The 21,967-nt window shown below is 43.9% G+C and overlaps 1 protein-coding gene across 1 annotated transcript in view; it reads right to left on the reverse strand.

Annotated features, from left to right (window-relative positions):
• The window catches only part of LOC138296102 (zinc finger protein 3 homolog), a 1,150,345-nt gene that overhangs the window by 723,658 nt on the left and 404,720 nt on the right, over window positions 1-21,967 (reverse strand). Inside the window, exon 4 of the mRNA XM_069234957.1 lies at window positions 344-445. Within this exon, the coding sequence (XP_069091058.1) occupies window positions 344-445 (102 nt within the window). The remainder of the gene's footprint in view (window positions 1-343; window positions 446-21,967) is intronic.

A 21,967-nucleotide genomic window follows, 5' to 3' on the forward strand; every position in this document is an offset into this window, starting at 1 on the left:
ATTGTTTATTTTTTTGAAAACCGCATCTTCAAGATGCGGCCAGCCCCTGCGCCTTGCAAAAAAAACATTTTCAAGCTACTCAATTGTTTTTTTAATTTACCAATCCATCTTTGTAATGCTTGTGTGCATTTCAATGATGACGCACGCACCATCATGTTATCAAGCATCCATGCTTACAAAATAATGCAGGCAGCAGAAGCCAGCATTCTTTTGGGATATGATGCACAGCATCAGCAAACAGCATCGGCAAAAGCACTGGCAAAGCTAGTAGGTGCCAATGGTGAGACCTACTGACTTTTCCAATGCTTATGTTTATAAAAGTATTTCAGCAGGTTTCACTTACTCAGTGGATGTCCAGTGGTGTTTGTTCTCTCAGAGTCCACTGGAGCCAGTTCTTCCTTTTCCTTAGTTTTTGGTAAAAATCCAGATGATCCAATACGAGGGCCTTTGTAAAGTAAAAGCAAATGTATAATAAACTACAGAAAAAAAGTAATTCAATTCAAATGAGTACTAAATTAGCACAATTCAAAACATCGGCACCACAGACCACATTAGAAACCTTTCGCTAGATAAGGTGGATTGACATAAAAAAATCTTTCTGGCAAATACCAATGGAAGATTGATTACTTTTACTTGCATAGAAATGTCTTCAATTTGCATTATAGTCTCACTCGTTCTAAGGAAGCCAGAGGCATCTAGAATGCTAAAATATTTACAAGATCCGAATTTCTTGGAACATTCAATACATGGGAGTCTTCCTAGAGCTAACTTAAAAGATGGCTCTTGCCTTCCAGTGGAAGAGCTGGTTGTGTGCATCACTAAATAGCCATTAGTGGGGAGGTCAATACAAAATCCTTGAAAACATGACCTGTAATATGAAAAAGCGAAAACTATCATATTCTGTGTTCAGTCTCTCTGTGGCTCAGTCTGTATATATTACCAGTGATCTACGCCAAATTCTGCGTGTGAGATGCCTTGAATTTTCTATAGATGAATGTTCTAAAGTGATCAGTTGAAGGATGAAGCCACAGGTTGAGAATTTAATAACTATTTCACATGGGGGGAGGGGTTAGGTTTGGGTACAGACAGAGTCCATTTTATCACAAAAAAAGAATAAAAAGCAATGAAGAGAGAGGGGCTTTTCTTCCCCACCTTTCATTAATCTATTTAATTGTGCCGCCCCCATGAAGTAGTCAAGACCTTGGGCCATATTATTTATAAGGTGCAATGCCTGGTCTCTGCCGTAGCGCAACTTACTGTGCACTGCAAACTCTTGCCTGTCCTGCAGTAAGTGCATTAGTGAAAGGAGGTTCGGCTATGGAAGCAGCCGTCCATCTTTCACTTGCTGCCTGCCTGATTTTCAAAAAGGGATAGAGATCTCCCTGCAGGCGTGTGCAGTTACTGACTGCACCCGCCTGCAGAAGGATATCTGGGAGAGTCCCCTGGACTCTTTTGTCCTCTTTCAAGGGTCACCCTCAGGAATTGACTGCACCACCTCTATGTAGAGCGCACTCAGTGTGCCACAGGAAAGCTCCTTTGGTTCTGTGCCGTGTCTACAAGACAGCATGGGCGCAGAGGCAAACTGTTTCCTGATTTACACAGGGTCACACACCCCACACAAATGAAGGAACTGATCTTTGAGACTGCACCAGCACGATCTGTATTACAGGATGGGCTGTGCAAGCATCTGCAGCCCCTTCTGTAATACCACATTTTCATGGGGATTAAAAGCTGGAGCACATGCCTTTTGTGCCCCTACAGCACTCACAGTAATGCGGCCCCAGTTTTCAATTAAAGTAGGTGAGAGTTTTACATTGTGAAATCCACAACACCACAGGAAGACAGTCTGTACCACTGAGCACAGATAGTCCTCCTAAAGCAGATTTCTGGTTTATGATGGGATACAAGGTGTGAATTTAATTGGAATGATTTCACATTTTGTATTTGGTATTTAGTTCTGTCCGCATTAAATTACTTTTTATCTTATAGAAGTAAAAGCACTTGCTGAACTTTGAATTAGTAAGTGTCACCGTATTCAATATGGAATTCTGCATTTCAAACACACACCAATGATCTAAGTAAGGCTTAGACAGCTTTGCCTCATTCTTCCGAAGGATACAAGCCAAAGAAATGTACTTGGTACTCAGTCTGAATACAAAAGAGAGATGGCCCAAGGGCACAGGTTTTGCTCTGCTGTTGGTCTTTTTAGGTCGAGCACGCAAGCGTTCTGGTCTGTTGTAATCTATCTGTGGTTTTTCACCATACCCACCTCCCACCAATCACAATCACTCATTTGCAGGCTTGCCTTTCAAAAATCCTTTGTTATAATTGGTAAGTGCTATACGTTTGTTCCTCCTTAAAGCTGTTTTGTTATTGCCTTGGCCACCGACCCTGTTACATGGATAATTCCACATTTGCCAATACATCTGACTGTGAGTGCACTTCTTTTTCCTTTTGTCTCTCTCCTTCGGGCTCATGGAGCTTTGAATCAGCTCGCTTATGTCAATTGTGTTACTTTTTATTTTCAATTTATGTGGCAAGAAAAGTCCAGTTAGGAATTTACAATGCAAATAGCTCTTACTCGAGTAAACGTGAGACTCATTGCATTGAAAATGCTTGTTTTTTACTGTAATCTGATTGGGAAACAGTTCCGTCAGTGCTTATGAAGTATTTTCGAAGCTCATAACTGATACAGACATTGTAAGGTAGACCCTTGGTCAAATGAGGTAGGACAGAGCTTTGCTTGTTATAATACTGTGGATAAAAGGTAGGAATGGGATTTACATCATGAACTTTGTGACAAACAAAACAGGTATAACTCCTTCATTACAAACTCTACTACAAAAATATGAAAGGAAGCAATTTTAAATAGTGAACTCTTCAAGAAACACTATAGAAAGTGGGTTTCCATTAACTATGAGAGAGAAACACCATACGAATAAGTTTCAAATTAACACAGTAATAACCTCTAAACAGATTTCAACATCAGGAGGTGCTGGAGAGATCTGGTTTCCATTGTGTACATTTGTCATTTTATGTTTAATTTTTATGTTTAGCAATTTAGAAGGATTCACCTAACACTGATTAGTTAAGTCTTATTGTGTGCTTTGCAGAGTTCTTAATTTGTACACCATGCCGCCTCACTGAGTAAGGCTTGGGATGCTGTGAAACACTCCACTGAGGCTCATATGCAAAAGGTGTGTACATAATGGTCGGTCTGGGTCCAATACCTTTTAAAAAAAATGTTATTCTTTTTTTTAGAGTTCATCAAATCAGCACTAGCTTTCGGATGTGCCAATTGTGTCAAACAGGGGCAAATATACTATTCCTCAATCTGTTTTGCCTTCTGGCCCTGTTACCGGTGTTGTCCATTTCCACATGTAGGCTTAAGATCAAATCACCCCCCCCAACCAAATAATAGTCAGTGGGGAGAGGATAGATGACTTCTATTATATTTTGGATCATCACAATTTGGGACATACTTGTTTTTAAAAGAAACATGGGACGTACCCAAAATACCTTAAAAGATTTTGACCACTTGTCTTGCTCTGACAGAGTGTTAAGGGGTCTGAATTTCACATTGTGTTTTATTAAATTGAAAAAACTCACACCCACTACTTACATCAAGCTTCTTTAACCTGTGGTTTGCTAATATATTGCACGGCTGCAGACTGGTTGCCACTGTACTCCCATGCCAGATACACTTATTTCATTCTGTTTGTCTGTTGCTATTAACACCCAGGCCCTTTCTTCCACCCACAATGAGCACAAACTTCTCAGTGATACTACCCATAACCAACCCATAAACTAAGTGACTGAAAACTGCCATTCGGCTACCACCTGACAATAGGGACAACTGTTTAGCTAAAAGCTGGGGGTGTCCAAAGCTGTAGCATTACTAAATTCAATGAGACCTACTGGTTTCATAAATGGGTGCCCAGATAAGGTCCACAAATCATAGTCTGTGTGTCCTTGTTACAGGATGCACAATTTATGCAGCAATTCACAAGAAGCATCCGGTAGGAGTATTTAGGTCAGTCTTGCAGCAGATAAAGGTGTGTCATGGCCAAATTTCTTCCGTTTATTACAGTTTAAGCAAACCTCAAGTGCACGATCAATTGAGCTGACTGCTCCAAGACAAAGCTAAATGCGGGTTCATAAAAACAAATTCTTTATTCCACATCACCAAAATGATATGCGGAGTAGAATTTGTTTGCTACTGCCATTTCCGCAGTGCCAGAGGGTTCTTGCACAGTGCCAGAATCAAAAGGCCCTATTGCCACCGGAGCCTCACTTACAGTTACGATCTGGTAGTGCTATGCACTTTTTGTGGCTTAACACCACCTTGTAAATATGGCCCCTTCATGTACACCACTTTGCCTGGAGGCTGCGTGGAATCAGTTTGGCTCTGCCACAACAACACCCATTGCATATTCTTGTTGCCCCAGATTTAAGACTACATGTAAACCTGAGGCTGTGACTAAATCCAACACCACCCCTGGGGTGGTGTTAGAATGGCGCAACAAGGACAAATGCTTTCCTTCCTCCTTGTGTTATTGCTCTTCCTATGTGTGCTGCATGCTGCAGCACACATAGGAAGTGCAAATGGCCCAGAATAAAATGTATATTCTGCAGGAAGGTGTACCTACCTGCCCAAAAACTATCTCCACTGCAGCACAGCCATCCTTGCCCCATGGTGCAATGTTGTTTGAGTTGGGGCAAAAATAGCCCAACACTTCAGATGCGTCCACATCTTCCCCCCTATATGCACCAAACATTTCTCAACCATGCCAGCAATCGCTTCACTGTTGCCACTAATCCACCTGCCCAAGTGTAACACTCAGTGTGCAACATGTCCTATGCTAGTTGCACAGGGTGGCACAACAACAACTCTCACACACCACCATGCACCATTAAGGAATGGGCACAAAAGTGAACATATACAACACACGGGATATGTCTGTGATCATCATTTGTGCTGCTATACAAGTAGCTCCCATTTGACCATGTAACAAGGTTGCCTTTGTTCTGAGAATGGTTGGTGTTGTGGACAAAGGGGCACCTTAATGTGTAAGAACAGCCCCAAGTGCCATCAATGTTGCACTACAGGCCCAATGTAACAAGCCCGTAATGCAACTTTATCATATTACAAATTGGTGCCAATGTGGATCCAAGCTACCCATTCCCCTTGTGCCACATTAACAAAGTCACACAATGCATGTATTCATCCACATTGTACATCGTAACACCACTGTATGCCTGTGGCAGATATGCTGTATGCAAGGAAATATCCCTTACGTAGGGAGGGTAGAACTGATGGGGCTGACAATCCATTAAGGTTGCACTGTGCCATTCAATTACCTCATGTGTGAAGCCTGCTAAAGGCAGATGACAAAGTGACACAAGCATTGTAAGCAATGGACCTCCCTGTGCTTTGATGCGCTAGTGCCATCATTCATGGTGTCAATGCAGTAAAGCACCAAAATAGTGACAAAACTCAATAGACTACTGTGGGAATATACATCATGGTGAATAGGAATGTAAATGGTCTGCTTCTATGGTGTCAGTAGATGGGACAAGGGGCCTGCAAAGAACTTGGTGGTGTGGGATCAATGCACCAAATATCTTGAAAGGTTGCCCTATGTATGATGCACAATGCAACACACAAACAACTACAACCTGTAAAATTACCAACTTGTCACACACCCACTTGTCACTCACACACCACTCAGAGTGCTTGGATTACACTAAACCTAATCCAGATGTGCTGACCTTTTCAAAGGCATCAGAAGCTGGGTGGCTCACACTTGTTGCATGGGAAGATCACAAATGTACAAATGGAATGCCTATGCATGCAGTGTCAGGTGGGGATATGGAAAATACGCCACAATAAGGAATGCAAGGTGCTTCACCATGGCATGTTAAGTATGACCTATCACTATCAACCACTCAAGTACCTGTCAGTAATATTAGATGCTTGTGTACATGACTATGATGTATGTGTTTGGATATATGGCAGATATATACCCATTGATTTAGACACATGCAGTGCAACAGCTATGCTAGCTCCACTGTGCAGCATCAATTCAAATGTCCAGGGATGTGTGCTTCTCACAGATAGTCAATGCATCCCTATACTAACCTTGGTAATTACCCACAAATATGAGGGACCTTACCATCATAGCCACTCGGCCTGCATGGTGTTGGGGGTGTCCCTCATCTGTCCTAATGCACATCTGCAGGAAGGAATACATCCTGCTAAATCTACTAACAGGAATGCTATCTGCCCCTTACAATGTTTGACAATGATTGCAACACACTTTGAAAGTAGTCCACAACAGGATTACTAAAATGTCTGTTCTCAGTACCACAACTACTACGCCACTCTTGATGTGGTATCCCAAATTGATGCATCTACCCATCAATAAGCCTCAAAATGTTTGAGGTCCGTCTCCCACTAAGTGTGTTCACAGAGTGATGGAAGTGGGTGATCTTTACACATACATCCTCCTAGCAACTTAGGCCACAATTCATGATAAAGTGGTGCAGCATGCTGTTGCACAACAAATAGCAGTGCTGCGCTGCAGCACTTTTGAAATGCAGGCATGCGCCTTATTTACAGGAATACAGCTCACCCCTGCGGTTCCAGCTGTGCTGGCGATGAAGTAAGCTGCATGCGGCAAAGCAGGCATCCTTGCACCATCGAGCAAGGGTGTCTGCTTTGAGGAGACTGATTGTTTATGTGCAGGAAGGGACACCTTCCTGTACATCAACAAACATCCATGGCATTGTGCCTCAGAATGCTGCGCACATGGAAAAAGCAAACAACAAGGATGAATAATTGCCGCTGCCACAAAGTTTGGATTTATTGAAAATCTGGGGCAGCATGATAAGTTATGGAGGTTGCCTCCTGATGCAGAAAACTGTGTTAGAGGGGCCCAGTGAGAGGGCCCATTCTAACAAGGACCTGTAACGTCACAAACAGTGGTAATACACTTCCTAGTAAAAATGGAGCACTTAAAAGCGCCACTGGAGCATTGCTAAAAGTGAAGCTCAAATGGTGATAGGGCCTTGAACATCTGGACCCCAGAGTCATATACTCAGCATCCTGCACCACACAACATAACAATGAACCATCTTATATGTATGCATGCAAACAGGACGGTCTACCTTCCAACAAAACAACACTCAGTCCAGCAAATGCAGCCATCCTTGCAGCTATGCAACAAGGAAACCTGAGATGAACAGATGTGTGTTGTCTTGCAGTAAGGAAGAAAATCCTGTTTGCTCACATACACACAATGTGGTTGAATATCACAATGTGTGGTGCAGGATGATGGACACATCACTTGAAGTGTCTAGGAGGATGCATGTGGTCAGCCCCTACATACCCTACTGTCACTCCAACAACACACATAGGGTGGCAAATGAACAACTCAAATATCTGTAAGAACAAATGCCAAGTATATCTGAATATCTACACTTGTGGAGTAAGCACACATCTAGAACAATGTCCATGTCTTTCAAAGTTTACACAGTCCTGCCAATGAAAGGGGTACATATGTCGAAGACCATGATTAAAATATCAAGGTGGATGTAAAACACTGGGAACTGTGGACTAGCAGATTGTGCAAATGGTGACTACACACAAATGATGTTCAGGTGGCAAAGTGTGCCTTGATGCGGGGGTCACAGAGCCACCAGTAGCATGTAAATGACGAGCCATGTCAACAACCACTACAGTCAAAGATTGAACTTTCACTATCCAATTGTAGAGGATGATGCCTTACCTCCTGCCGACCTGCCTGTCCTGGATTTTACACATGACATGGATGACCAGCTGCCAACCATCAATGAAGAGACTCTCCAGGATGTCCTGGGTTCCTTCCAGACACCACCTCCAGTCGCAGGGAGGACACACAACATTGCAGGGTCTCCACATGAACCACCCAACTACCAACACACTGCACCAACCAGTCCTGCCACCACCCTGGACTCTGAAGACCCAGATATCACCTTTCAGAGGACAGTGGTAGGTGTGGGTGGGAATGGAGACCATGGCAGGTAGCCTAGAGGGAGTGCAGAGATGCCTCAGTCCAAATAAGGACAACTCAGCTCCCATCAGAGGCACCCACTCCCCGCTATGTGGACTTCAAAAGTCCCTGGCCAACATAATTGCTGTCATGAGGCAGAGGCTTGAACAATTGCCCTCCCAAAGTTGCAGCAGCATGATAGATAACAGGCTTGGGGCTATACAAAATGCCCTGGATTCCATACAGCAGCAAGTTGCCTCCCACAGGGGAAACATGGCTGCCTACCACTGTGATGTAGCAGCGGTGTTGAGAAATTAGCAGTTCCTCCTTGCTGCAGTGACACCTTAGGTGTTCCCACAAATGGCAGCTGCTGGGGCCTTGGATTCCACATCTCTATCCCCTGATGTGTGTGCTGCCCCCTCAACTTCAACAAGAGCACCGCCCATGGCACAGGTGACACCACACACATCAGAGGATGGATGAAGATGTAGAAGTAACAATATTGACATGTAAAATCACCTGGTAGCTGTAGTCTGTGCCACATGGGCAGTGTCTCTTTAAATCTGTGCTTAAGATCATGCCATTGTTGTGACAGCTGGCAATGTGCCCTCTTCACTCTATCACTGTTGACTTATCATTGTCTCATTTTCTACCTATTGTCGAATTGGACACCTCCTCACTAATGCACACTTCTCCAACACATCTCATGACATATCCCTCACCCTTGGACTCTGAATGTACATCAAATGGCTCAGCATCTCTCATGGGGTCAGCGAACTGGACATTGTACTGCATTGGAAACTAAACTTGCACATATAAATAAATCACCATAATCACATTTATCATGCTCTTTTTTCAATGTTGCATCAGATCACAAAAATGTCTGCATTGTGAAGCAATGTAAATCAGAACAGAACCAAATTATATGTGTGGCTTACTGTCAGACACAAAGGCACACACTAAGACTCAAATATGATAAAGGTGACCAATAGTGTTATGGTCTACTTGCAACTTACCGAGCCTTACAAGCATGTACTGAACAGATATCCATGCAAGTTGACATATGGCATGAATGGTTCAGAACTCAAGTGTTAGGAAATTTCCCGATGATTGTACCAATACAACAAATATGTCAAGAACAGAAAAGACATATTTAAGACTGTGACAAGCAGCTGTCAGTGTGCCAGTAGCCATACCCCAAATAAGGTCGAGTTTAATGTGCTAAACTTTTCTAAAATATTTGTGACAGACCTTAGCAATGACAATTGATGTTGCATCATTACCTGTCAAAGATATTGTATCCATACACAATCTGAGTGTCAGGAATTGCGCTGAAAACTGTCTTGAGTAGTTGACGTCATAGCGCTGCCAATCAGACAGATCCTTGTTCACTGGATTACAGCATAGTCATACATATAAATCAATACTGAATGCATACCCTAAGGCATTTCCCTAACTTGGCCAGTGCAGACACGAGAACCCACAGACATTCAATCATCATGGACACCTAATTGTCAAAGACCTACATGATTTAATGGTATATAAAAACACAACCTATTAAAAAAAGTGTAGGTTAATCTACTCACTAACCTAAACTTAGCTAATCTATACTAATTTATCTTAACCCTACAGCTATCGATCCTAAATCTAAACTTTGCTTTTACACATAACGCCACTCAATAAACATTGTCCCCCATCACATTTATGAGACAACAGACGTGTAGGACAACATGAACTAAAGCTACACATATACTAACTAATTCTATGCCCTAAACAAATATATCTTTTTTTATTGTATTAGATTTGGTTTTTTTAACATCTAACCCTATACATAACCCCACCAAAGAAAAACAATGCCTAAATCCCACCCCCTCCAAACTACACTAATTATACCCTACAACTAACCTATCTACCCTACATAACCTATGTCTACCCCCTAAAACTTTAAACAATGCAGACTGGGGAAGGGAAGGTCCAGGGAAGTGGTGAGCGGCAACACCACAACTTCTTCAGCTTCCTCTTAATGTACTTTAGGATTTTGTAATTCCTGACATTGTATGCCTCAAATGTGGCCAACCTAGCTTTGACCTCAGCCACATCTTTACGCAATTCTGCCTCAAAGCTGGATCTAGTGGCAGATGGTGGTGGCTGTTGAGGTGCTGCTGGCATCGGATGGGCTGTAGATGTTGAGGGTGCCAGACTTGATGGAGCACCAGGGACTCTGGGTGCGGAGGATACTCCTTTTGCAGTGGTGGTTGCAGACTGTTGAGCTGGTCCAACATCTGGGAAAGCCTTTCACGACTCCAATGACTTTTTTCTGCGGTACCTCCGAGACATCGTCCGGTAACGAGCTTGGACCTTGCACATGTGTCTGAAATGTTCAACATGTTTTGCAAATTTTTGTTTCTGGGCTGGAGTTATTGCGGCAGCTAAAACATGAGGAGATCATGTCATCAGTAACTGCGTTGGGTTGAGGAACAACAAGCATGCATTGTAAACAGCATTTTCTGATGACACATCTTGTCAACCAGTAAGCCAACAACAAGGGCAAGACCCAAGCCTATACAAATCTGCCTAGCAAGCATCTACAGTATTTTGTACATGTTTCGGGAATAATGGCTCTCCAAAGTTGCACACTAGGGCCAAGATTTGAGAGGGTCTAAGGCCTCCTTGCACCACATTAGTGTAATAATCAATATGACACTAATAAGGCACAACAAGGCCCAATGGTCAGCAGAATATCAACAAAGTGGTGCAATAACTGCCACTTTGTCACCCCTTGCGCCACATTAGGCCTGTGCCAGACATGGTTGGCGTTACCCCAGTAGGGTGACTGCCAATTTAGTGCACTGCAATCTAAGAGATTCAGCTGCCTCATTTTATTTTTGCTACTTTTGATGCCAGCTAAGAGCTGGAATTAAAAGGGGGCACACCATTGGTCACAATGGGCACCTATGTACAGTCCAGGGTTACCATTAGATTCTCTTGCACTAACCATGAATAGTACATAATTGCCATAAAGACATTAACCACAATTGGCACATACCCAGCACCATGGTGTGCCTTATATCATACATGGCACACACATGGTGGCGGTAGGGGGGAACTAAGGACCGCAAGAGAAGTGGTGCAGCACTGGATGCAGCACCTGTTTACTTGTATCTGCCCCTATCAGTGCACAAACTTGATACACTTCCTAACTACCAAGTACTCACTCACCATGTACATTTCATACACATGTGATGTGTTCATGCTTGCTCACAACTATCTTGATGGCTAAAACCTGTTGTTTCATCTGCAAACATATTAATTGCTAGAATCTAAGCACTTGTCCCACATCCATGTGAAGAAGAGCACAAATTTCTGTGTACTCAACTGACTGTTGTCCTTCTCAAAAGAGCTTCTTGCACGTCCAGTGCCTCACTTCATTATTGAAGAGCATTGAAGCACGGTTGTACAAGTGTCGCGCTACCCAGGTACATATATTTTACCATGTCCTGGCTAGACTTGTGCAACGTGTGGAACACAGTGCAGGAACAGGTGCTGTGAAAATATATGTTTGAAACATCCATGCATTGCAGAAAGCCAGCACCTCTGACACATATTGTGACTGACATCAGTGTACTTGTGGGCATACAAAACCTTTCCTGAGACCCACTAATCAATGGCAGCACACGCTGGCACCTGTGCATCATTTAAATTATTCCACATCCACACCATGTCATCAGACATAACGTCAATACCCAAGGATACTTGATGGTGTCTAAATTAACACACATGCCATTTGTCCTTGGCTTAATACACATCAAACCCTATCAGGCACTTCACTGTACGTACACATGTGATATGCAAGGTGACACTAGTTGCATCGAGGTCTTTGAAAGTGGAAACCTGCCTAAGGTGTAGCATGGAGGTCCGCCTGCAAGACATGACAGGAAAACATAGCTTTGTGATTTGTGGACGAAGATTAGCATGGTCAACTGTTACACATTGCACTTGTTTAACTGAGTGACTAAGTTAACTTAGTGTTAGGAATTACCCACTGCCTACCACAACATGTCAGTCAGACAGACATAGGTAGCACCCAAAAACATATACAGCAATGTGACTCACCCATATATACATGTCTCTGATTCATAAGTCACACTTACTGGGGGACAGGACACTGTTAATTGTGCAAAGCTTAGGGGCAGATAATAGGGAAGTGGCGCTGCTACTTTCCTTGCACTCCTTAGCATTCCCGACTGCCACCATGTGTGCGCTGTATCTAAGATAAGGTGCACCATGACTCAGGGTAGGGGGCAATGGCGTCATTAATGTTTATGCTATTGATGTACTGTTCAGTTTTAGTGCCAAGATTATGGCTCAACCCTGAACAGTACATAGGGGCCCATCATAATTAATGGTGTGCCCCATTTTGATGTCTGGGGTGAGCAGGCATAGACAACGCCAGAATGATTTACACAAAGAATTCTCTTAGTTTTCTTTCTCCCTTTAATTTTCTGCCCCCCAAGGGTGGAATGGCCCCCTTGCTGGTCCCCTTGCATATATCATGCATGGCTTAGGCATAATGTTGCCCATAGGCTCTCAAGGTGGCGCAATGCATGCATTGTGCAACTTTATCACCCATCCCGCTACATTATGCCTGCGCCAGCCATAATGTTTGCAAAGTGCGCATTTGCCCATTCGGGGGGCTGAAGAAATGGCACACTGAAACCTAAAGAAACATTTTGTGTCATTTTATTCAGCACATTTTAACGTCTGCTCAGAGCATGTGTTAAAAGGGGGGCACACCATTATATTTTGATGGCCCCCTATGTACTGGTCAGGGTTTTCGGCAAATTTATGGCAATAAATCAGTATATCAATAGCATCAAAAATATATGACACAATTGCCCCTAACCTGTGCCATGTTACATCGCATCTTAGATACAGCGCACACATGGTGGTGGTAGGAGGGTGCTAAGGGGTGCAAAGAAAGAGGTGCTGCACCCACTACAGCGCACTTTCCTTAAATCTGCCCCTTGATGTCCTCACTTTTCACATGACATAAAGTTATTGTTATGCCTTAGTGTGATGAACATTCAAAGGAGGATGTTGCTATGTTAGGGATTTACTTACCAACAGGTCCGCCAACCTGAACCACCAGGTGATCCAGGAGATCCCCTTCCCTAGCAATGAGGTCTGCCCACCGGTGCTTGATCTGGTGGTCTGTGCGCTCCATCTTGAAGATCCTGCGGAGCTAGAACAGAACCTTCGTCCAGTGCAGCTTTCTGGCCTCCGTAGGGAAGCCTATGAGTACATGGCCACCCATTTTTACCATATTGGGAAGGTAGTGGCACACTAACCATCTGAACTCCCCAGTTCATTTGGAATCATGCGCTGTGCCCTTCCCTTACCAGAAATTCTGCTATCTCTCTCCACAGCAATCAATAACCCACAAAAATAAATGTATACAATAACCCCACCTAACCCTAAATACCCCAACAAACTACACTACCCCATGACAAACACCCGACAATACAATTACAGGGCAATAACACTACACAAAACTTACAAATACAACAAACTGGACTGAACAGCAACAGGGCACACCACAAAACTCTCAGCAACCACCACTCCTCAACCAGCACCAGCTCCAAACAACCTCTCTCAACCACAGACAAAAAAAGACTGTAAAGTAAAAGTGAAAATATATTCACTTTACCATGTGTGCAGCAAAAAGGTCCTTGTCACGACTTACGCGCTGCTTTAACCTGGAGTCCGCAGAACGAGTGGCGAGGATCTTGTTCCTGAATGTTCGGCCTTGGCCCAAGTAGGAGCGACTCTTTCTGGTAGCCACAGTGCTGCAGGCAATGGAAACGCCAAGAGCAGGCAATGGAAACGCCAAGAGCAGGCCGTGTCCTTCAGAGGTAGTGCCAGAGGGAAAAAAACCCCGAAAGGGGAAAAAAGCTCCAAAAAGGAAAGGTTCCTGAAACAGGAGCAAATTAAATAGGTAAATACAAGAGCAAAAGTACAGGAAAAAACACTGGAACAGACGTGAACCAGTATCGAAAATTAGGAAACAGGAGCGAAGACACCATCCAAACAGAAAGTGTTGCAGCGCAAGGAGAGAATGAATCACAGCCCTTAAATACCAAAAAACAGGAAGCGACCAACAGGAAGTACAAGGACACCATCTTAGATAGGGAAAAACACATAGAACATAATGGACTATGAGCCATAGAGAATAGGGAACTAAGGCGTGCTGGGAAGAGAGGGGTATTATGGGAAAAGGAAAAAACAAAGGAAGGCACAATGAAAAGACAGAAAAAAAAGAAGATAAGAAGAACAGGTGAGTGGGGGAGGTCAGACCTGCATGTAAGCACGTCTCGCTAAGAAAGAACGAGGCCCCATGCCCAATTTGGGGCCTGGTAATGTGCACAGCAGGCTGGGGACACGGTGCGTCCTCATGCCGCGCACCGAGCCGAATGTTTGGCTCGTGCCGCGCGCGGTGCGTGACAGTAGGTCCCTCCCCCCCCCAAAAGGCCCAGGTTTGTGCGGAAACAAGCGGTGAAAATGACGAATCAGAAGAGGGGCGTGAACAGAAGATGCATCTTCCTAAGAGCATTCACTTAGAGGGTAACCCTTCCAATGAATCAAATACTGAAGACATTTGTGAAAGATACGAGAGTCACAAATTTCCTGTACCTCATATTCTGGTACATCATTCACTAACAAAGGAGGAGGACAAGGAAACTGTCGAGAGTAAGGATCAGGTACAAAGGGTTTGAGCTGGGAAACATGAAAGACCAAATGAATCTTCCAGGTACGAGGCAAGTGAAGACGGACAGTGACAGGATTAATCAGCTGAAGAATATGGAAAGGACCGTAGTAACGAGGTGTGAACTTATTCTGAGAAAGTCACAAAGGCAAAAATTTTGAAGAAAGCCAGACTTTATCCTGGAGGTGATATACTGGAGCATCCCTACGATTCTTATCTGCTAATCTCTTCATGCATCTCTTAGTGTTCAGCAAGTTAGATCGAATCAATCTATGGATCTGTAAAAGTCGTCTGGAAAATTAAGCAACAGCAGGAAGAGAAGAGGTAGACTGAGGAGTAGTAGGAAAAGAGGTAGGATGATAGCCATAAGAACAGAAAAAGGGAGTGACCTTGGAGGCACTATGGACAGTGTTGTTGTAAGAGAATTCAGCGATAGGAAGGTAAGTGTTCCAAGGTGCTATGGGTAGAATTACAAAAGCAGCGAAGGTACTGCTCTAATCCTTGGTTGAGACACTCGGTCTGTCCATTGGTTTGGGGATGGAAACCAGATGATAGTGCTATATTGATATTCAGTATCCTACAGAAATGTTTCCAAAACCGGGAGATGTACTGAGGTACCCTGTCTGATACAATGCTGTGTGGGAGTCCATAGAGACGGAAAATATGATGGATAAATATCTGACTTAGTTCTTGAGAGGTAGGTAATTTTTTCAGAGCAGTGAAGTGAGCCATCTTTGTAAAGGAATCTATTGTGACCATGATAACCCGGTTTCCTGCTGTTGGAGGTAGTGAACACATGAAATCAGTAGAAATGGTGTGCCAGGGAGCTGATGGAACAGGTAATGGTTGTAGTAATCCCGTAGGTCTGGTACGGGGTATTTTTACTTGGGCACATATGGGACAGGCCTGAACGTATCTTTCGACATCCAATTTCCAGGTAAGCCACCAGAAGGACAGCGAGAGCAATTCCTGCGTGGCCTTGATGCCTCTATGACCAGCAACCGGAGAACCATGGCACATATGTAGCGCCTTTTCTTTTATTCCGTTAGTAGGGAGGAACAACAGGTTCTTATGATAATAATACCCCTTCTGTTTACTTATTAGGGGGTTTAGGTTCTTTAACTCTTGATCAGACAGGTTGGAATATTCCAGTTGTACCTCATCCAGGAAAGATTGAGCTACACTGATGATTTTACTGGGCTCAAGTAGATATTGTGATGGGGTAGGAGTACAATCTGGATAACGGCGAGACAGAGCATCGGCCAGTATGTTTTGGGATCCAGGAATATTGGTGACATAAAAGTCATACTGACTGAAGAAAAAGGCCCAACGAGCCTGACAACTGTTCTGGCATAGAAAATTACGTAAACATTGTAGGTTATGATTGTCTATTCTCTCCTCGAAGGGCTCTTTGGAACCCATAAGGAACTGTCTCCACTCTAGGCAGGCTGTTTTCAGGGCTAATAACTCCCTTTCTAATACTGAGTAATGTTGTTCTGATGTAGAGAGTACACTGACAAATAGAAAACAGGATATTCAAGACGGTCATCTTGTTGTTGGAGTAAGGCAGCTCCATTGGCTCTTTCAGAAGCATCATTAACAAAAATAAATTGTGTGTTGGTATCCGGGTGTCTCAATATCAGTGCTTGAGTGAAGGCCTTTTTTAGACTCTGAAAAGCTGTTTCAGCCGCCCTTGTCCAGACAAAGCCTTTATTTAAATTCTCCTTCTTTAATGTTTGAGTTATGTGGCTGGTTTGTTCTGCAAAGTCCAAAATAAACTGTCGATAAAAATTAGCCAGTCCTAGAAAACATTGTGTTTCCTTAATAGAGGAAGGGGAGGGCCAGTCTAGGATGGCTTGTACCTTTTCCGGGTCCATTGCTATTCCAGTGGGACTAAGGTGATATCCCAAATATTTGACTTCGGTCTTGTCAAACTCACATTTTTCTGGTTTACAGGACAGTTAATGTACCCTGAGTCTTTGGAGGACCTGTTTCACGTGAGTAGAATGAAGTTCGGGACATCTAGAGTAAATAAGGATTTCGTCTAAGTAGATTTTGACCGTATGGTTCAAGAGATCAGAAAACACAGAGTCCATAAATCTTTGGAAAATTGAGGGGGCATTAGTGAGACCAAAAGGCATAACTCTGTACTTATAATGACCAAATGGGGTTCGGAAGGCAGTCTTCCACTCGTCTCCTTCTTTGAGGCGCAAAAGGTGGTAGGCTCCACGAATATATAGTTTGTTAAATCGTTGAGACCCTCTTTCTGCCTCTAGAATATCCTTGATGAGAGGCAAAGGATAACAGTCTTTTATAGTGATCTTATTTAGACCCCAAAAATCCAGACAGGAACGAAGATCCTTCGTCTTCTTGGGAACGAAAAAGAGAGGAGCCCCCGCCGGAGAGGATGATGGTACAATAAGACCGCTATGCAAGTTTTCTTGCAGATACTCTTTGAGAACTTCGTTTCGGGTTCCGTGAGTGAATACATTCTCCCAAAGGGAACGATCGCCCCAGGTTCCAAGGGAATTGCACAGTCGTAATCTCGATGTGGGGGTAGCTCAGGTCTGGATGGTTTTTGGAATACATCTTGAAATTCTAGATAGTGATCGGGGACTCCTTGAACTGTATTGATCGAGCATCCGGTAGTAATTTCAGTAGGCATCAACCTCTTGGGTGACCAGTATGTGTCTGAAGCAAAGCGATTTTCATAACAAAACTGTGAGGACAAGGAAATAGTCCGGGTTTCCCAATTTACATAAGGGTTATGTCTTATGAACCATGGAATTCCTAAAATGATAGTATGATTGGGAGATGATATTAGGTCAAATGAGATGTGTTCTTGGTGGTTCCCAAATTGTAAACTTAGTGTCAGGGTGGTAGTATCGACTGGACCAGAGGATATTAAGGACCCATCCACTGTGTGAACTTGTTCCGGGACTTCTTTGGGTCGTGTTGGTATTTGTTGTGTTGTGGCCCAGGTCTCATCCATATATATCCCACTAGCACCACAATCAAGCAAGGCCATTGTTCTTTCTTCACGACCGTCAGGTAACTGTAACGTCACAGGAAGCATAAACTAAGTTGTAGCATTGTCCTTGAATGAACTGATGGAAGGTATAGCAGATGATCCTGTCCCCTCCCTTCTTACAGAGGACGGGAAGTGGCGTTTCCCGATGGCCTTAGAGGATGAACGGGGCAGGTACGAAGCATGTGACCAGCAGGACCACAATACAGGCACAATCCTTTCTTACGTCTTTCTTCCCGCTCACTGACTGAAAGTGGGCCTCGAGTAGTATCCACCTGCATAGGTTCACCTTCTGTGTCTCTGATGGGAGGACGAGGTTCCTCAGGGCGATGCAAAATACATGTGAAGTACTTGGCTGGGAAGATCCTCTACTTTTTCTCTTCTCCATACTTCGTTCTTGGAGACTGTATTCGATGGAAAGAGCTAGATCCATCAGACCACGAAGATCTTCAACTCGGGTGGAGTGTACTAACTCATCTTTGATCTCCTCTTTAAGTTCTCTACGGAATAAAGTCACCAGAGTTCATTCCACCCTGGCTGTCTCGGCCTCAAGCTGTCTAAAGCAGGTAATATATTGGAGGACATTTTGAGAGCCTTGTTGGATGTCTCATAATGCTTCCTCAGCAGAGGCCTCCAGTCCTGGACGACTAAACATCTGTTTGAACCGATTCACGATGGCTGGGTAGTCAGACAATACTGGGTCACTGGATGATACCATCGGAGTTGTCCAGGCCAAGGCAGGACCGGATAGAGCACTGATAAGATAACCCACCTTTGTCTTGTCGTGGGAGAATTGGGTGGGTCGGAAGGCGAAATACACAGTTAATGCATAGAGGAACTCTCGCAGTTTAGTTGGTTCACTGGAGAAACAAGGAGTTGAGGTGGAGACGGCCGGCACATCTGCACTGCGGAAAGCCAAAGCCTGTCGTAAAGCAGCATTCTCATTGCGTAATTGTTGCAGTTCCTGAGCCTGTTGCTGAATGGTTGCCAGAAGAGGTTGATCAGGATCTGCAGCAGCCGCCACTGTATCATCCATGGTGTTAGACGACGTCTGGAGTATTGGGCGCTGCAATCTGTCACGACTTACGCGCTGCTTTAACCTGGAGTCCGCAGAACGAGTGGTGAGGATCTTGTTCCTGAATGTTCGGCCCTGGCCCAGGTAGGGGCGACTCTTTCTGATAGCCACAGTGCTGCAGGCAATGGAAACGCCAAGAGCAGGCCGTGTCCTTCAGAAGTAGTGCCAGAGGAAAAAAAAAACCTGAAAGGGGGAAAAAAAAGGTTCCTGAAACAGGAGCAAATTGAATAGGTAAATACAAGAGAAAAAGTACAGGAAAAAATACTGGAACAGACGTGACCCAGTATCGAAAACGAGGAAGCAAGAGCGAAGACACCATCCAAACAGAAAGTGTTGCAGTGCAAGGAGAGAATGAATCACAGCCCTTAAATACCAAAAAACAGGAAGCGACCAACAGGAAGTACTAGGACAGCATCTTAGATAGGGAAAAAAACATAGAACATGATGGACTAGGAGCCATAGAGAGTAGGGAAATAAGGCATGCTGGGAAGAGAGGGGTAATATGGGAAAAGGAAAAACAAAGGAAGGCACAATGAAAAGACAGAAAAAGAAGAAGATAAGAAGAACAGGTGAGTGGGGGAGGTCAGACCTGCATGTAAGCGCGTCGCGCTAAGAAAGAACGAGGCCCCATGCCCAATTTGGGGCCTCGTAATGTGCACAGCAGGCTGGGGACGCTGCGTGTCTTCATGCCGCGCACTGCGGCCCGAGCCGAATGTTTGGCTCGTGCCGCGCAACAGTCCTGTTATATCACTTCCTGGGCATATGCGTCATGTTTTCTGATATGTGTCATTTTTATTCCACACATGACGGCCATGCGTGGATTTTTTTCCCTGAAGGCTGACAAGACCTGTTGACTTGTAATTGACGTGCAGAGGCCAGGTGACATCTTTGGCATGTGCGATGTTTGTAGGAGAATGGTATGCATCAACATTTTTGATGCATACCGGGCATGTGTGGATTTTTGGGGGAAGGCGGAGACAGCAAGACAGTTCAGATGTGCATGGTGTCAGGCGTCATTTTAATGATTTGAGCTGTGTGGAAATGTACCATACGAGTCAATTTTGTTTTACGCATAACAGCGATGTGTGGATTTTGGTGGGAAAGGCTGACAGTGTGCCCACATTCACATTCCTTGTTACAGGGGCTATGCATCTATGTAGTTTGTATGACATGGCTACAAGTGTGTGCATGTGCAAATAATTGTGTACCGGTAACATAAGAATGTGTTTTACCATATGTATGTATGTGTGTGTGTGTGATGCATGTAAGGACTGATACTATTTGCAAATGTGCCTGTGTATGAAGACTCTTTGCCACATACATGTTTACACATGTACTGAGTGTACATATGTAATGCTACTCATGTTGTGGGTCCACTACATTTTCATGTCAGAATTCTGACTGTAGGTTACTATACACAATATAAGATGGAGAAGGCCCATGTGTAATACATGTTCAGGCATATCATACCCTTAACAAATTTTTAGCAAAGGAGGCTGTTGACTAAGGCTGACATCCTGTAACCCATTTCTATGTAAGTGCATGTGTGTGCACAAACTGGTATGTTGTAAGGAGCAGACTTAATGATGGAGAGCAACACATGTAACGTATGGTTGCCCATGCATGCAAAATGTTGGAGATGGTGTGCTGACATGTGTCTTTGTAGGTATATATGTTACATGTTTTTTGTGTGAAAATATATGTATCATGTCTAGTAAGTGCTGCATGGTAGAGTGGTGTGTTTAAGGATTGGACACCAAATCTCTATTTCAGCTATCTTACATGTAGGCCATTGTTCCAAAAATGTGTGCTCATATCTGTGTAACATGTTTCACAATGGGGGAACAACTGTACTGGTCATGATAAGTTGTAAGTTATCATATGACGCGTACACATTTTATAATGTAAATTGTACTCATGTGTTCATCCGCAAATTGACAGCACCAAGCCAGGTCCACCTAACTGGGACATGTGTGGAGACATTTAGGTATTTTGTGTTAACAACATACATTTTCAAAGTTCAATTACTCAAAAATAGATTTTATTGGCAGACTGATTAAATTAAATACAATCTGTATGGCAGGGGTGCTGTAATGCAATGATGACACCCTAGTCATCAGTGCTCCTGTAGGAATTTGAATGGCCTTACAGGGCCATTGTTGCCTGTATGAACACCGGTTGACTGTGGTCACCTCAACTCAGTTTACTGTGTGGAATCAGCAGGCCCCTAACTGTGTCAAGAGTCAATGCAGCCTACTCAGGGGTTTGAGGGGGCGTTGGGTGGTGATCTGCCATCCTCGTGATGGATCATCAGCACTGCGATGCACAGTCCCCTGCAAACATACACCTGCACATTTGTGATCCCATGGTCAAGTATGTGTTGTTACCTTTGAGGTACCTGATGTCAGGCTTGCCCTGTAATACACTGGGGACTGGCAGCTTGTTTGTGTAGGACATGTCTCATCAATTCCTGTGATTTAACATGATTTGTCATAAATTGGCGTGGTTATTCCTAGGATGCTTGGTTAGGTCATTGAGAGTTTGTGGATCTGGGTCTTGTCTGTAGACCCAGGGTACAGATACTGTCCTCCCCGGGCATCCCTTCTTAGTGGATGACCACTATGGAAGCCTGGCACTGGTCTAACGGGAGTACTCACCCCTTTTAGCTCTTCTCATACATCTGCTTCCGATGTGAGGCAAGCTAAGTGGCTGTCAAGTTATAGGGTTTCATTGTTACCCCTTTGGGCTCTAATGCTTTGCCGGGCTTCACATCCCTGATGGCTCTTAGAATTTCCTCCAAGGAAAGTGCATCTTTTAAGGCTTCCCTATCCTCTGTAGTGAGGCTTGGGTGAGGAATGTCACACAGGAGCCTGTCTGCTTTGCTTTTTTTGGTGAAATACCTTGCATAATCGATTTTCCCATAGTAGTGGGCAAACATGGCTATGGTTTGTACACTATGAGCAAGTTTCACTGACTTCTTCTGGATACCGGGAACCCATCTATCTGCTACCTCATACCTGTCCAGCCAGGCCAATATTTTTTCTGTTGTGTCCCACACTACTTTGATT

The sequence above is a fragment of the Pleurodeles waltl genome, chromosome 5 (genome assembly GCF_031143425.1).
Source record: "Pleurodeles waltl isolate 20211129_DDA chromosome 5, aPleWal1.hap1.20221129, whole genome shotgun sequence".
In the NCBI taxonomy this organism is placed as follows: Eukaryota; Metazoa; Chordata; class Amphibia; order Caudata; family Salamandridae; genus Pleurodeles; species Pleurodeles waltl.